At 40.9% G+C, this 16,808-nt stretch overlaps 2 protein-coding genes across 2 annotated transcripts in view; both read right to left on the reverse strand.

The window, feature by feature from the left end:
• The window catches only part of gtf2ird1 (GTF2I repeat domain containing 1), a 45,197-nt gene extending 34,994 nt beyond the window's left edge, over positions 1–10,203 (reverse strand). Inside the window, exon 1 of the mRNA XM_085364715.1 lies at positions 9,932–10,203. The gene's annotated coding sequence lies outside the window, so the exon portion shown is untranslated. The remainder of the gene's footprint in view (positions 1–9,931) is intronic.
• The window catches only part of clip2 (CAP-GLY domain containing linker protein 2), a 60,091-nt gene continuing 48,144 nt past the window's right edge, over positions 4,862–16,808 (reverse strand). The window contains exons 16-19 of the mRNA XM_085363466.1: positions 15,101–15,289; positions 14,681–14,740; positions 5,341–5,742; positions 4,862–4,957 (exon numbers count right to left, since the gene is read on the reverse strand). Coding sequence (XP_085219592.1) covers positions 4,862–4,957; positions 5,341–5,742; positions 14,681–14,740; positions 15,101–15,289 — 747 coding nt within the window. The remainder of the gene's footprint in view (positions 4,958–5,340; positions 5,743–14,680; positions 14,741–15,100; positions 15,290–16,808) is intronic.

A 16,808-nucleotide genomic window follows, 5' to 3' on the forward strand; every position in this document is an offset into this window, starting at 1 on the left:
CTTCGTATATTTTATTTATATTGTCTCTGTATTTATATATATGTGTGTGTGTATAACTCTGTAACTTCTGTCGGTGCTGTGCTTTTTTGGAAATCGAATTTCCCAGAGGAACCCACCCGAGGGATTAATAAAGTTCTATCTAATCTAATCTAATCTAAAACTACAAGCCTAAAACCCCCCACTCCACTGATGACTTGCTCTTAGCCAACACCCTTAACGACTTCTACTGCCGTTTTGACGAGCCATCAGGCAGCCTTCACACCTCCAACGGCCCCAACAATAGAGGCACTTTGGACACTAATTCCCCCACCTCTCCCCCCTCCATAGAGCCATCACCACCTTCAAACTGTTCACCTACAACACCCCCCTCCTCACCCCACACAAAAGAGGATTTCACACCACCTCCTCCCACCACAACTCTTCATATTCATGAAGCAGATGTGAGGAAGCAGTTTAAGAACCTGAATGCTCGGAAAGCTCCCGGCCCAGACGGCGTGTCTCCTGCCACCCTCAGACACTGTGCAAACGAGCTGGCCCCAGTGTTTTCTGGCATTTTCAACTCCTCACTGCAGGCATGTCATGTGCCTGCCTGCTTCAAGTCCTCCACCATAATCCCTGTCCCCAAGAAACCTAGGATCACTGGACTAAATGACTACAGACCCGTGGCTCTGACATCTGTGGTCATGAAGTCTTTTGAGCGCCTAGTTCTCTCCCATCTCAGGACCCTCACGGCCCCCCTCCTGGACCCCCTGCAGTTTGCATATAGAGCCAACAGGTCTGTAGACGACGCCATCAACATGGCCCTACACTTCATCCTGCAGCATCTGGACTCCCCAGGAACCTACGCCAGGATCCTGTTTGTGGACTTCAGCTCTGCCTTCAACACCATCCTTCCAGACCATCTCCAAGACAAGCTTTCCCAGATGAATGTGCCTGATCCCATCTGCCGGTGGATCACTGACTTCCTGACGGACAGGAAGCAGCACGTGAGGCTGGGAAAGAATGTCTCGGACTCCCGGACCATCAGCACCGGCTCCCCTCAGGGCTGTGTTCTTTCTCCTCTGCTCTTCTCCCTGTACACCAACTGCTGCACCTCCACCCACCAGTCTGTCAAGCTAATCAAGTTTGCAGATGACACCACCGTTATTGGGCTCATCTCTGACGGGGATGAGTCTGCCTACAGGAGGGAGGTTGAACGTCTGGTGTCCTGGTGCAGCCACAACAACCTGGTGCTGAATGCCCAGAAGACAGTGGAGATTATTGTGGACTTCAGGAAGCACACAGCCCCACTCCCCCCCATCATCCTGACTGACACCCCCATCACCTCTGTGGACTCATTCCGCTTCCTGGGTACCACCATCACCCAGGACCTGAAGTGGGAGCCCACCATCACCTCCGTCATCAAGAAAGCCCAGCAGAGGATGTACTTCCTGAGGCAGCTGAAGAAATTCAACCTGCCAACACGGACGATGATGCAGTTCTACACTGCAATCATCGAGTCCATCCTCACCTCCTCCATCACCGTGTGGTACGCTGGAGCCACTATCAGGGACAAACAGAGACTGCAGCGTGTTGTGCGCTCTGCTGAGAAGGTGATTGGCTGCAGACTCCCATCTCTGCAGAACCTGTACACCTCCAGGACATTGCGGCGTGCAGCTCGGATCTCAGTTGACCCTTCTCACCCTGGACACAGTCTGTTTGACCTGCTCCCCTCAGGCAGGAGGCTCCGGTCCATTCGCACCAGAACCTCTCGCCATAAGAACAGTTTCTTCCCCTCTGCTGTTGGACACATGAACAATAACCATATGACTGTTCCCACCACTAACACATGACCCTACGCTGTGTCACTGCATCATTCCATGTTTGGCACTGATCACCACCTGCACTCATGTATATATCTTTCTACGTAGCACTCTTAATTCTTATTCTCATGTATATATCTCATGTATAGCTCATGCACATATCTTTCTACGTAGCACTTTTAACTCTTATCCCTACTTTTATTTTTTCATGTCTATTTAAGTGCTATTTATGACACTACGTTTGCACTGAAGCACCGCAGCAATTTCCTAATGTTGTAAACCTGCTCAACATTTGGCAATAAACCCCTTTCTGATTCTGATTCTGAGTGCAAGAAATTAATTCTGCATACGTCTCAGCTGAATGCAAGAAAATTACAATGAAGTTATCACTGTCAAGACATTTTTTCATCCTCTGTTAAACCAAACACGTAATTTGTGGATATTTGTATTATTTAAAATGTTTTTCATATGAGCCACGGTTCACTGTAATTAAATTATTAGAAGTAGAAAACCTATTATGTGAAAAAAGCAGATACATTTCGGGTGTCATAACTCACAGGCCAGTTCCTGTTTAATTCCTGATTGAAAACACCACAACGCTGCGTACAACCATACACTCTGTCACTGGGACCTTAAACTTTTCTCCTTAACAGATCTTGGGTGTTAAAAAAAAAAGAGGTACTGGTTACAGATTATTAAAATGAGTCCTTATGTTTCCAAAATAACTGCATCAGCATCGTATCGTATGAGTAGCTAAATCAAGGAAGGAAGGCATAGAAAAAACGGGCCATGTAAACAAAAAAAGCAAAGCTGCAAACAGACAGGAAGTGTTAAAGAAAAGCTGCTCGGCTAAAGCCAGGCACTATGTTCTCATGGCAACTGAAACCCGTCTCCTTGGAAACTAATCTCGGGGCATTTGAACAATGCAGCTCTGGCCTTTAATCTCTCCAGACACTGGGAACCATTATACTAGCCTCTGGCAAGCCCAAACCACTGACTCAATAGAGAGAGAGGACACAGAGGCAGAGAGACAGACAAGAGGCAGAGGGAGGAAGAGGAGGGTGGGTGTGGTGGGGTTCAGCTGCACCAGTTTGAACGTGCCAAGTCTATTGGCCATCTAAATCTGCATCCCCTGAGGCCACAGCAAACATTACCCCCTCCCTCCCTCCTAAATTATTATGGCCTGGAAATAGATGGCCTCTTTCCCTCGCAAGGCAAAGGAAGCAGAGAGAGAGGGACAAACGGTGGGGATAAGCAGAGGCTCGGGATAATGCCATGTCAATTGCTTTGCGAGAGGAAGCTCAAGCATAATGTCACAGTGCTGTTATGATTCTCAGTGACTACTGAAGAGTTCAACATGGAACGGCTTTCATAAATAAAGCAATGCTCAAAATCAATGAGTCTATTATGATCCCGAAAGAAAAGGAAAGCCAAGATTATTTATTGCAAATCCAGCTGTTGATGGAGAATGAGGTGAACTTTGCAGGCATGCGGGGACTATTCACTATGATTTCATCCAGACAGTCACTTTTACAAAAGCTCAATTATACTCTAAGCCTGCAAAAAGAGGCTTACGATCGTTGTTAGTATAAGCAACAGTCATGCAGTTTATTTAACATAACAGGGGTTTTTCCTGAAGGTAAAGAAACTACGCCGCCCACCAGAAAGGGGTTGTCCTTGGACTGTGCCCAAGCTGTGCCCAGCTTGCTCAAAGTAACAGGAAAATGTGGAGATTTCTTTAAAGTAAGGCTACACTGACTCTTTGTCTTAACCATCTACGGACCAGTTGTACTAAGGTCCAAAATACTCCTACTATTCCTACTGTATATTACTGTACACTACTATTCTTATTGTATATATTGTATATCATATATCTTATTCATCTGTTCCTCTGTCTCTCCTGCTGCTTTGAGCATGTACATGACAAAATAATTTCCCTCGGGATAAATAAAGTTGTTCTTATTCTTATTCATAAAAATCATCCTGGACTAGGGCTGCCACGATTAGTCGACTAGTCACGATTATGTTGACTATCAAAATCATCGACGACTAATTTAATAGTCGACGCGTCGTTTGAAGCTTTGTAAGATCCCAAAAGACGCAGGAATAAGTAGTAGGATTTAAGAATGTAACAACGGACTGAAACAGAAGATGGCAGCACTGCATGTACAAGAATGCCAGCTGCCGTTAAACCCCGAAGAAGAAGAAGAAGCTCTGTCCCAGAATTCATAGTGCAGCCCTGCTCAGTTTCCGACAATGGCGGCAGCTAGTTAGTTTTAATATTACTTATTATTCTTTCTGGGTCAGTAAATAAACGTTTAACATATTTTCAGGCGAGAATGTAGCTGTGTAAACCTCAAATATCTGCTCAGTTTATCAAGACACCGCATATTTTCAAAAGCGCTTCGACGTTTTCGGAGACTTCTGTTGCCCACTAGCTCGATAGCTAGCCGGGGGCAAGGCTAACTAGAGCCGTGAGAACACTGGACTCCCGGCAAATCGTTTTCAAACCCACCGCCGTCCTTCGCTACTCAGGTTGAACATATATAAGTCACATAGATAACTTAAAAATGTTATTGTTTGGCTTTTTTTAGTATTTTATTTGTTCCTGAGTAAATCGGTTTGGCTGAGATTGAAGTTAGTTTTTACACAGCTGAATAGCTAGGTTTCATTTGACGTAGACGTGACGTCGACGTAAAGCGCGAAATTTGACTGGCGGTCGGAAGTGAAAAAGATAAGCGCAAAATCACAGACAGACAGTACGCAAAATGCCTATGTCCTGTTGTGTTTACGGATGCTCCAGTAGGTCGACCAGAGAAACTGATAAACGGTATTTTAGGGTACCAAAAATAGCCCAACGAAGAGGAGAAAAATGGAAAATTCTAACCGAAAAACGTAGGAAAAAATGGATTTTAAATTTACGTTTACAGTCGGGAGGAGCAGAGTCTGCCAATGCCCGTGTCTGCAGCGACCACTTCGTCAGAGGTAATGTTATGTTTGCAAACGAACTTATTAGCATTAGGTTGTCGTTAAATTCTCGTTTACTTAGTGCTTTTAAGTTAGTAGTCTAATATTGACTTGATTGGGACTATAGGCTGCCCAAGTGCTTTGGATGACGAAGAGTCGGAGGACTGGGCTCCGACGGTCAATCTCGGCTACGAACGAAAACCCAGATCGGAATCAGTTCTCAAACGAGAGAAAAGAATGAAGCTTAAGGCAGAACAGCATCGATGTGCAGAGGCGATTTTGGATATGCAACAGACGGCTGAGAGCCCGGATTTGAGCCTAGTGACAGTGGAGAACAGGCTACTAACCCTGCCATACAATTGCAATGAGCTGCAATCACTTCTCCATCCTCCTTTGCAATTACCCAAGTCTTCAGAGGTGTCTCGTTAGACCGCTGAGAATGGTTTACCTTGAAACAAACAACTGTCACTCTAACGAAGTTCTAAGGATGTGGCATGTTTGTTGACGTTAAAGCCGCTACCGCTAACTGTTAGCGTGTTTAAGATAAAGCAATATAAGAACAAACACTCACCCTTGCAAACACCAAACTGTATCCATCACGGAGACGTTTTGTTCCAAGGTTGTGGACCCACCCGCTGACAAAAAAATTGTACGCCTCCAGACTCTTGAAAGCTTTCATTTGCTGCCTAGTGTAGTAAGAAGTCTGGAGGACCAAGTAGTTGGTGATATCCACAGCCTCGATAGTAGGCAAATCCTTTACTTCTGTGGTGTATTCGGACATTTTCAAAGAATACGGATCACGTCCGATATATTTTTTAACTATCTGTTTATATCTCTCCCGAGAAACGGGGTCTAAAGTTGCACAATAGCTGCTCTCCTGACTCTCCACAGTGTCCTCCATGTTTACTTCCGCCCTCCACTCAAAAATCGCGCTGCCTCCGCACGTCATCAGAACCACGTGACCGCAACCCAACTATAAACGTCAAGCAGACAGCTGATTATCAGAAGTGTGAGATGCTCAAGAATATACTCCGGTGTCCTATTATATTTTAGATAGCAAGGAGCAGACGGCTGAGTTTATTAAACTTCACCTAAACAATCTGCAGATTTCATTAAAATTTAATAAACTATCATCTTGTCTTTATTTTTAGTTAGCACATACCTTAAACACTTAAAGCTGTAAGCTAATGGTAGTTATATAAGAGCAGATGCTGCTGGTGCAATAAGCTGTACGTTTTACGTCCAATGGATGCATGATCTGATTAGTCGACTAATCGCAAAAATAATCGGTGACTAGTCGACTATCAAAATAATCGTTTGTGGCAGCCCTATCCTGGACAGAACAATTTTGAGCCATTGATAAAGGTCCTGCCTGCTAGGGCTGCTCAATTATAGCAAAACTCTTAATGACATTCATTTTTGTCCAGTACTGACAATATGGTTATTTAATACAAATGTTCACATAAACTGGAAAAATGGTGGATTTACTCAATTTAAAAAAGGAAGACAGATAAAACTCTTTTTATTAAGTGAGTTTTCAGTAACTCTGATTGCAGCTCAAATGAATAAACTAAATGAATGAATGTGACCTGAATTAAAGCAGCCACAGCCTGGCAACGAGCAAATGGGAACTACATGAAAGAGCAAAAATGAAGGAAAAGAACATGCTGCATGGGAAAACGCACAAATTAAAGAAAAACTTTATTTTTATCATCGGTGTAAACCACAATTGACTTTTAAATGAAAATTCAATTCCATTAATTCGCCTATAACATAATCAGTAACCCGATATGACACAAAAGACATACGACTTTCTCTCTATCTGGTTATGATCTAGTCAACTTGCAGTGTTTCGAATGCGTGTTAAGATTCTCTGCAAACTGCCTGAGCATCATCATCAGCAAGTGGTAAATGAATATAATGAATTCAGCTTAATGCAAAACCAAAACTCAGTCTGAGTGCTCAGATGTTAATTGACACAAGACATTTTTATGATCACATGAAACAAAAAACTCAGCGTAGCTATTATACCTCAAGTCTTAATGTTTTACTTTCTACAAACAGGGCGAAACGTAGCCACATCAAGTCAAAACCCCTTATTTTCTGTAATATACAGTGCTGTTGTTGTACTATAATGGATGCTTATATTAAACATAACCTAAGTTCAAACAATGAAGTCAGCATATGTACAAGTAATCCCTGTGAGCCTAAAACTCAGCCTTCCTACTGCTTTAAAACTGACGTTTCTTCCTACTGTTGGCTCTGTATGATGTCATTAAGAGTTAAGCTGTATGTTTTACAGTCATCACCGGCACACAGCTCTTGACGTGAGCACAGAAGCCCCTCCTACTGCTGTTCAAACCTTCTTTTTGTGAGAAGCAGCCAATCGGGAGGGTTGGCTTTCGGGGTGATACTTCTGTAAAGCTTGTCGTCTCAAACCAACCACTAAAGGACTTTTATACATACATTTATACAGCGCTTTTACGTTTCCACACACCCCGATGGATTAATTAGGGTCAGTATCCAGGATTATACTGTCAACCTTTCTCTCAGAAGATGACCTACTGAGTGTAAAAAGAATAAATACATGGTGCTGGAAATGAGCAGAATAGGTCCCCTTTAAGATATTTAGCCACTGTTTTTGAAGGCACTAAAACTTTAGATTTTAATTCCCTAAATAAATACTAAACCTCTATCTTGCATCAGAGGTAGGCAAGGTTAATGTTAGTGTGATTCATAAGGTTCAATGTTTCTTGCTGACTAAGGTGAATTAAAGATAGACCTATTTTAGTACGAGGTGCTCCTATAGAACTTATGTGGTGTAGGGACAGCACCTGGTCTACTGCAATTCTTACAAATGTAGACATCTTTTCATGTATTTGTGGCTCAAAGGTGTGTTTCAAAAAAGATCAAATTACATAAAGAAACTATAAATAAAAAGGCCTGCAGGTAAACACCAATTATATTTAAATATATATATATAACTAACTATTAATCCTAAATGGTGTACCATAATAATACCACTCAAGGTCACCATCACAGAGAGAAGGGTTTCCAGCACACCTGCTTAGCCGCACAGGTGTCTCCAATTATTGTGGCTGATTAGGCCTGTGCTCAGGTTGAAGGTTTAAGCTAATGGCAAAGCTTCGTGAACCAAAATAACTGGGTGTGTCTTGCGATGTTAAATTTCCACTGTGTTATAGCCAACATCAGGTAATGGAGGTGCTTTTAAAACAATCCTTTCCTGTTCACAGATTTGTGAAGTATAGATGTGGGAAAAGCATCGAAAGCTAGTTTGTGATGCACTACTCAAGGTTGAAACTGATTGTAAACGAAGTTTAATTTCTGTATTTCATCCTTTCATAGCTTTGAAATGTTTTCAAATGGGGGTCAATTTTGCCTTGGATCTAACCAGAAAAAGCAATGTGAACTGAGTTTTTATTGTGCCGTTTATGATGCCGCTGTGCTCAAAAAGCCAGTGTTTCAGGCTGGCATAAGTAGCATATTTGTGTGAGGAAACTGAGCCAAAAACAGACTGAAATCGTTCCAACTGGTGGTGTGCAACTTAAGAGTCTGTAAATGTTTTAGTTTCACCGGCCCAAAGAAGTGCGAGCCAACTCGGGAGTGTAACAAAGATGTCAATCAAGCGCAGTCCTCAGAAGGTGTCTGATTGGGAAAGGGAAGCGAAAACGACGCTTAATCTAAAGTTCATCCTGCTAGAAGAATTATATGCAAGTCATTGAGGGTAGAGTGTTTTGGTTTTTGTTTTTTTGTCCCTTTTCATGGAAAGGCACGGCACCTTGCTGTAAGTCTGGGTGTGGTTTGATAGATGTTATCTAACATTTCCTTCCAGCAGCAGACAATCCTTTTGTTTGCTGTGTCAGAAACTGTAAGTCACCACTGGTGTGGTATTTTTTTTTTTCTTTTTTTCTTAAGTTCTCCAAAGTTAAAAGTTGAAAATCGAGTCGGCTGTAACACCTTAAACTTAAACATCTCCTAAAGAGGTTTGATTTTTACTCGGATAAAACCTTTTTATTGGAGTAAGAAAGGGTATATGTGACATAAGGAAACTGATAAAGAACCAGGGAAACTTTTTTTTTTCTCTAAACCTTTATTTGACCAGAAGCTTCACTTTCTGGTCAGTTTAACAGAACTTCAACTATGTTAAAACTGTATTTTACTAAAGAAAAATTAAAGTAGATTTCGACTACAGTAATTTCAACTGAGTTGGCACGATGCTGTCTTCATACTGCACATCTGTTTAAATGCTCTTTAAAAAGTTCACGTCACAGCTGAGGTAAATGGGAAAGGTAAGCAGTGAAATCGCATATCAGACATGGATGGGATGTCTACTTTTTCCCCCTCAGCTAATTTCTCCAAACACCAACAGCTGATAGTTTCACTCCAGTCAGCTGTTTTCAAAAACAAACTTTAACGTGTGTCTACAAGAAAGCAGCTGAGGTTAAAACGACAAGAAAATAACACACTAATGTCCAAATTAAACGCTCGCTGTTTGGATACATGCAACCACTGATTTAGAGTACCGAGCGCTGTTTTAAAACTGGGTGCAATTATAGGACGGCTAGTGATTTCTGTTAAAGTTAACTGCGGCGCAGTGCCTGTGTGTCGAGGCTGGTATGAAAGTCGACAACGCTGTTAGTTATTCAAATCCTTTGGCTGAAAGTTGAAATGTGTAGCTTCCTTTCTTACACTTGCTAATGCGGCTAGCTGGCTTTGTTGTATTAGCTGGGTAACCTTCTGGTAAGTGATAGCGTTAAAAAGAAATATGGGGGATAATTTGCCATGCAGACAGACGCTGCATCCCAGTCATAAACAGAGGCTAGCTTTCCGCTCGCAAGGTTAAAGGGAGGAGTCCCTGAAACCTGCTAACTATCGGTAACCTTTCTCCGCTACTTACCATATGTCTAACTAATAATCGCTGGCTAATTAGCTAACGGTAGCATTAGAGCGTTGAGCTAGCAGTGCGGCGCTAGCCCCCTTTATGCTAGCTAGCGCTAGCACTTTCCTTTCATCTCCTCCCCCAGTCCCGAAATTAGGTTATAATCTGTAATTTCTAAATGCACAATCACAAAAGCCGCAAGCTTTGCGAGGGCGCAGAACGTAACTCCTCAATAATGTCAAAACGGACATCGAAATCTCACCTTAATTAGCGATTAAATAGCCTTGTTGCTGCTGTCAATCCCGGAATAGGTTTATTCCCCCGTTTTAATCCATCAGAAACGCTCACAATTCCCATCCACAATGTAGCTGTGCCATCTGCTAAAACATCGTAATCCGGATCATCACAACGACGACTTCGAGCTCACGTCCCGTTGTCTGCTATTTGTGTATTTTTTTTTCTTAGTTTTATGTCTGTTTTTTCCCCTTAACAGAGCAGGGTGTCCCTTTCCCCTTTCTTTGTTCTGTAATCCAGTAAAATTGAAACTCATTCGCCTCCTGCTAATCCCAGCCCAACTCAACAACAGCATCTATTGGCTGCAATTTACATACAGGATTAACGGAGCAACCTCTGGAAAAACCCTCAGAGAGCAAAATGTACACGGAAAGGAGAATGTCCTTAAAAAATAATAATAGTGAAACGCGCATATATTTTATTTAGACTGTGGCTATTTAAATCACCGTCTGCCACTTGACAGCAACTTCACACATTACTTTGTGTTTTAAGAAATCCTTCATAGACTGCGTAGGTGCTTTGATGCGATAGCTGCGCAGTATCCAAAGTATTTTTAGGATTAGGATCTGTCCAAAGTGGATCTACGGCAGCTACATGGATCTTGTGGCCATGGAAGTTATGCCATAGCTGCAGTGATTGCCCAAAATAGCTCATGTCTGTTTGATATAGGGTAAAGTTCAGATCCTAGAGAAGAGGTGCTTTTCTTTTTTACATTTCCATGCAGGTGTGGAAATATATGAATATTTAAAAATAAGAAAAAGTTTCTAGATTCTGACAAAATGTTTTAACCAGAATTAAAATGTAGTGCTTAAACCTCAATATGTAAAGTTTTTCTGCTTCTCTAGCTCCACTGTGATCTGCATATGTAATATATTGTAGAAGTTGAACTGAATTTATAAACTATAATCCCAGTCTTGGCCATCTGTTATGTAAATAGTTGTGAATGTTTAATTAGTCTTAAAAAAGTCAGTTTTACTATGACCTTTTAACAGCTGTCGTAAGGTCGTTGGCTTCACTTTAGCTTTAGAATTGATTTTTAAAATTTGAGCTCGTATTTTTGTTTTGCTCCACGGTCCGAGACATCAATATCGCTCTGATTGCCAGTAAGCTACGACCCAGCTTGACCCCTCGGGTCAGCAGGATCAGGTTATTTCATGAGTCACAACAAATGGTAATGAAACCCGTTTTAGGTTTTATGCCTTGCAAAGTCTTGTTAGGTGCACTGGACCATTAGAAGTTTAAAAGTAGAAACATGCCTGTTTAGCCATTAGCTGTTAGTCTATAGTTGCTGGTTTTAAACGTAATTGTTCCCAATTTCTGCTTGTTTTCATTTTTGTTTTAGTTTCATTGGACTACTGATGATCTTACTTCATTTTATTTCTACGGTGTTTATTAATGTTAAGTTATATATATTTTTTACACTTATTTGTTTTATGGGTAATATTATTTACATCCAGCTTTATCTGATTTTAGTAAAAAAAAAAAGGATTGTGCTAGAATGTCTGTTATAGCTTATGCTTTGAAACATGCTATATAAATAGCTGCACTATATTTAATGTAAAGAAAAAAGGAACCAAGTAAATCCAAGTGTAACTTTTTACTTGGTTCCTTATTTATTTATTTTTTTAAAACACACAAATTGATTGGTTACTTTATTATATTAAATATAAATAAAACTGTTCATATGGCTTTATTAATATTTAACGTAATAAATGGTGAAACTTAGGTTTACTTGGTTATTTTTTTTGATGCACTGGTTACTTTATTACATTAAATAGACATCAGCATGCAATCATTTAACTTGTCCAACCGTCTTAATACCAAGTTTAGTTATACGTGCCCCGTAAACTAACATTAGCTTGATATCCCATCTGTGAGGAAAAGGGAACGTTTCTTTTAAAAGTACTTGGATCATTAAATTTTAATCATAAGTTATTTACATTAAATCCATTGCAATCTCACTAGTTTCAGTTACTTTCCCCTCTTAACTGCTGTGTTCAACTCTGTTTCACCAAGAGCAAAAATGACATCTGTGCCTCATCTATGCTGTGCTTTTACAATTAAGTCACTTCTTACTTATTCAAAATGTCACCTGCATAACCAATCAGCCCTCTAGCAGAAACTGGGACATGTGGATAAGCCCTGACATTTGCCAAGGCCAACAAATAAAACTGATATATCTGGAGGTTAGAAATCTAGAGATTGTAAATTAGTGTGCAGCGTCTGGATGTCTCATCTCCACCGTGTGGCAACTTTTCCCTCATGAAGGATTTATTGCCATCTTTTCTCGCTGATATCACTGCGTTTTATTTAATGACAAATATTTAGCCATGCACATTATTGTTGTTGGCTGAATCTCCTAAACCGCTGAGCCCCTAAATCCGACACCACCGCTTTAAACCAGCTCTGCAGAAATATTCCGATCTGCTGCGCTTGGTCTCAAAAACAAACATGCTGAAAGTCGTATAAGCATGAAAGGGTGTGAAATAAAACACCAGCAGCCCTTGCCTGCATTGTTAATATTTAATGACTCAATCTCCAAAACCATCGCAGCAATACTCCAAAGGGTGTGAACCCTCCAGCTGTAAAGGCCATGTACAATATCCAGTGGAAAATTCAGGTTTTATTTGAGCTGACCAGTACCTGCCCTGCATGTGTTCTCAGGGGACACTACTTAAGCCTTTCTGCACACCCCCACCCCACCTCTGTGTAGTGTCTCCTGTGAAGCAATAGCAACCTGTGACCAACTACAAACAGGATCCCCCCTTAGTTCAGTTTGACAAATGGATAAAAACAATATTTGGAAGACTTAAGAGTATAAATGTTAGAGGCAAATGAAATCCGGATGATTTCGATCCAGGGAAGGACGAACGTAACTTCCCACATTCCCACACTGCTGTTTGGGTTTTAGCTCCTGGGAAAGCCCTTCAGAAGACTTCAGAAAGGGTCAGTAAAGAAATCCAGGGCCATTACAATAGGCTCACACTGTATTTTGTACCATATATAGTAAATTAACACAAAGCCACCGATCAGAGAAAGATGTATTGATGCGCGGTCAGACAGTTTTAGACAATGAAAAAGTCTGAAATGGTTCACTGTATTTGTACTACAAATGTCCTGCAACGTCTCCCAGGTTCAGTCTGCACAATGAGTCCACTGATGTGTAAATGGCTGAAAAGCTTAACAAACACCTTAAGGGAGGATTGGTAGTAACATCATCACCATCAGTCCTGTAACAGATGACGCTCTTCATGTGTGTTGGCGAGGGAGGGCGGGGTCTTCCAAGACGGGAAGAGGTTGATTTTGTATTTTATCCTTGGATCAGAAATGACCGTTAAAAGAGCTCCAGTCAACATTTAAACGACCACACTGAACCTAACTTTGTGCTCATCGTGCTTCTACCAGTAGACGTACATTAAGGCGCTTTGGGACCAAATGGTTCTGAGGAGCTGCCTGAGAACTTCGTAACTTCAAGGGTGTTTTTCCTGTTTGCTGCAAACAAATGTTGACCAGGCGGTGGCTGTAGAGGAATAGAAATGATCCCACTGTTCAGTAAAGCACGTCCTTCACTGTCCTTATATTCTGTTTACATTGGGCTTATTACACTTTTCCTTATGTATATACTGTTATCATGGTGACTGCTCATATTAAACATGGCCAAGCTTTCAAACGCTCAGGTCAACATCCAGCACTGTGCTGGATCAGTACATACTCGGTCTGCAGACAGGACAGCATTGCTTTGTACTATTCTTCCACCTTCTCTGTCATCTTCTCTTATATTGCAACAAACTGTTGCTTTTGTATTTGTTCAGTGCTCATGTTCCTTTTAAAAACACAAAGTTGAAAAGTGACTGTAAAAACTGGTTATTTTCACAAAGTTGGTAGCAGAGATGCTATTACTATAGTGTAATGTTGTAGTTACTATGGCGAGTGCCCTGAGATGACTTGTTTTGATCTGGTGCAGTGTAACTAAAATTGAGTTCAAATAATTCTGGATTAAGGGTAATGTTTGCTACCAATCCTCATCAGATATCAAGCAAGGTGAGACACGAGTCAAACTTCCTTTAAAATAAAAACAAAATCAGGCCATCAGCTCACGTACAGCAGACAGGATTATTACAAAGCCAAGGAGCAAAATAAAAGTAATAAATAAAACAAAGCGACTGAGACCCAGTTTTTCTTCTCGTCGTCCATCAGTCTTTTTGCTTTCTTCGTCAAAATTCAGCGCAGTCATTCAGACTTCAGCGAATGACAAAACTTCAAATTTTCTAACTAATGTAAAGCATCAAAAGTTGCCACACTGCCAGTTCTCAGCAGTTGTTGAGCTGATAATCTCTTCACGTCCATATCTCTTTTTTTATTTTTTCCTGTTTAAAGTACTTTTAAGTGGTCTTCATGATTGGCTAATAGGTGCTTTCTGTAACAACACATATATTCACTTGAGACAGAGATTCGCTGTTTTGGTATTAACTGTAAACTGAAATGTTTCAGGCGTCCACCGCAGCATCGGGAGACACGTCGGACCAAACTTTGACGTTTCAGGTGTACTTCAGCACGTCCCAGTTCACTCGGGGTCACGTCAGCGTCCCACTCTCATCGCTTCTGCTCATATCAGTGTTGTTCCTAGGGAAGGAAACGTAAAGCATGTCTTCCTTAAAATGTATTATTTTTATTATTAAATCAATGACTGAAAAAAGCAAAAGGAAAGAATACCAACATCTTGAGCGCTGTGTGACTCCTGGTGGTGAATTCCATTAGCCGAATTTGCACCGTGGACCTGGAAAACAGTCAGAAATGATCATTTTAGTCCTGTTCTTGGCCTGATTGGACATTAGAAGACCTGTTCAGGTGACCTGGGTTTTAACATCTTAAAACAGTCTTAATAGCTACCATTTGTAGGAGACTGATGGGATTTGGTACCAGAAACGTTCTGGTTCTGGCTGCATGCATGCAGTCTAGGTGGGGATTGAAAGCGTGATTGCATTTGCTGCCTGCAGAGGCCTTTCTGTGGAGTGTTTGCACGTACTCCCTATGTCTGCCTGGGTTTATTCCCCAAACACAAACTAGCTGTAGTATGGATATGTGATTGTGTGGTTGCATGTTTCTCCATCTTGTTTTTTTTTTTTTAAAAATTTACCGGGCTTTTTTCTGGATTCTTCCGCATGGCCTGGACCAGCTGGTCGACTTGTTGGTTGTGCTCTAAGGCGTTCCTCAGGGCTTCCTCAGTGCTGAGCAGCCGTTGGCGCAGACGGGTCACCTCCGAGTCCAGAGCCGAGGGGTCTAGCATCGAGTACCGCCGGTGGTCAGGGGAGGATCGTTCCCGACCCTGAAAGAACCGCACAAGCTAACTGGTAAGTAAGTTAAATCATCCAAACTGTATTAGGTTTATGGGTTTTGTATATATTTCTTTTGTTTTTAACGCACTTCAAGTACTTTGTAGTGAAACAAGTGCAAAGAGCAGGCTTCTATTACCCATTTTACAGGATTTACATCATGTAGTTTACATGAAACTTTATACATGTGTTTAAATCGTTATAATCTGTTACTCTAATGTAGATAGTCATAATAAAATGAATCGATAATACTCAAACCAATCTATTCTTTAAATAGCTCTATTATTATCACTTTAACATTCAGAGCAATCTATTGACTTTGAAGGAGAGGTCAGAGGTCAAATGTGACATATTTTAGACAGTACTCTGTGGACACGACATAAGTCAGATCCAGATCAAGCTGAAGTATGGATTAGGTCCTAAATCAATCCATTAGTGGGTGAGCAAATTATTTTCCAGGAAATTATTATAAAAGAAATGAGGTTAAAATTGACTTTTTGTGGAGAAGGTACACATGTAAGCATGAGTGTTACCTTATTTAAGATTCCCAAATGCTTTAATGTATTTGATAAACAAAAGTGTACATTATGCCCGTCTTATAAAAAATGTTAAAAATTAAAAAGTTATGTTATGTATTTATAATTATAACTTTCCTTTAGAAGGAAAAGCCTCTGTAGCAGGTGCCATAAATGCTTAATACATATTTGTAACTGAATTTAACTGCAGGAAAAAACCCAAAGTGCACAAAGTTTAAAAACTGTTTTGCTTTTACAAAATAAAATAACAGCATGTTTGCTAGTTAGAATCGCTCACCTGAAAAAACAGCTCTAATACTTTCTGTTGCCCTTGAGTAGGCTGATCAATTTGTGAAAACAGTCCATTGTTATAAGTTCAGTTTTGAACATGAAATCTCAAGCAGGCAAGTGACTGTATTTCAGTGCAAATTACCAAACTATTTCTTTACCTGACAGAAAGTCTGGTGTCTTTATTTTAAATGAAAGATTAAACCTTCAGTGTTAAATGATCTTTCCAGGGAAAGTTGAGCATGCTCAAAATCCAAATTTATAAAACAGACTGAAATCGAGGCAATTTCAGTATGAAAGCTGGTTACTTCCAGAAATAATGCTGTAAAGTCATTCATGCGAGATAATGAAATGGGAATAAAGTAAACATACTAACAAAGCAAACTTCTCCTCATCATCATCGTGAACCCAAAACCGTCTTTACAGCAGACCAACATGGACTGAAAAGCACCTGAGAATCTAGGGTATGTTCACACTAGGGCTGTGACCAAAATCTCATATCCCTTCCCAGATGCCTTAATGCCCACCTACACCCTGGGCCATCTGACCTCAGGAAATCACATGATAGGGTGGAGCCAGGTTTCCCAATGAGCTCACCTGAAACCCTGGCTGATTGTGACCTACACCCGTTTTCACACCTTGGCTCATGTGATTAGGTAGAGGATCATTAGGAGGTCTATTGTCCCTCGTGGGGGGGAAACTCCCACAG

The sequence above is a fragment of the Diplotaxodon limnothrissa genome, linkage group LG10 (genome assembly GCF_057381915.1).
Source record: "Diplotaxodon limnothrissa isolate DT_005_m linkage group LG10, D_limnothrissa_male_GT1.1, whole genome shotgun sequence".
NCBI classification, from domain to species: Eukaryota; Metazoa; Chordata; class Actinopteri; order Cichliformes; family Cichlidae; genus Diplotaxodon; species Diplotaxodon limnothrissa.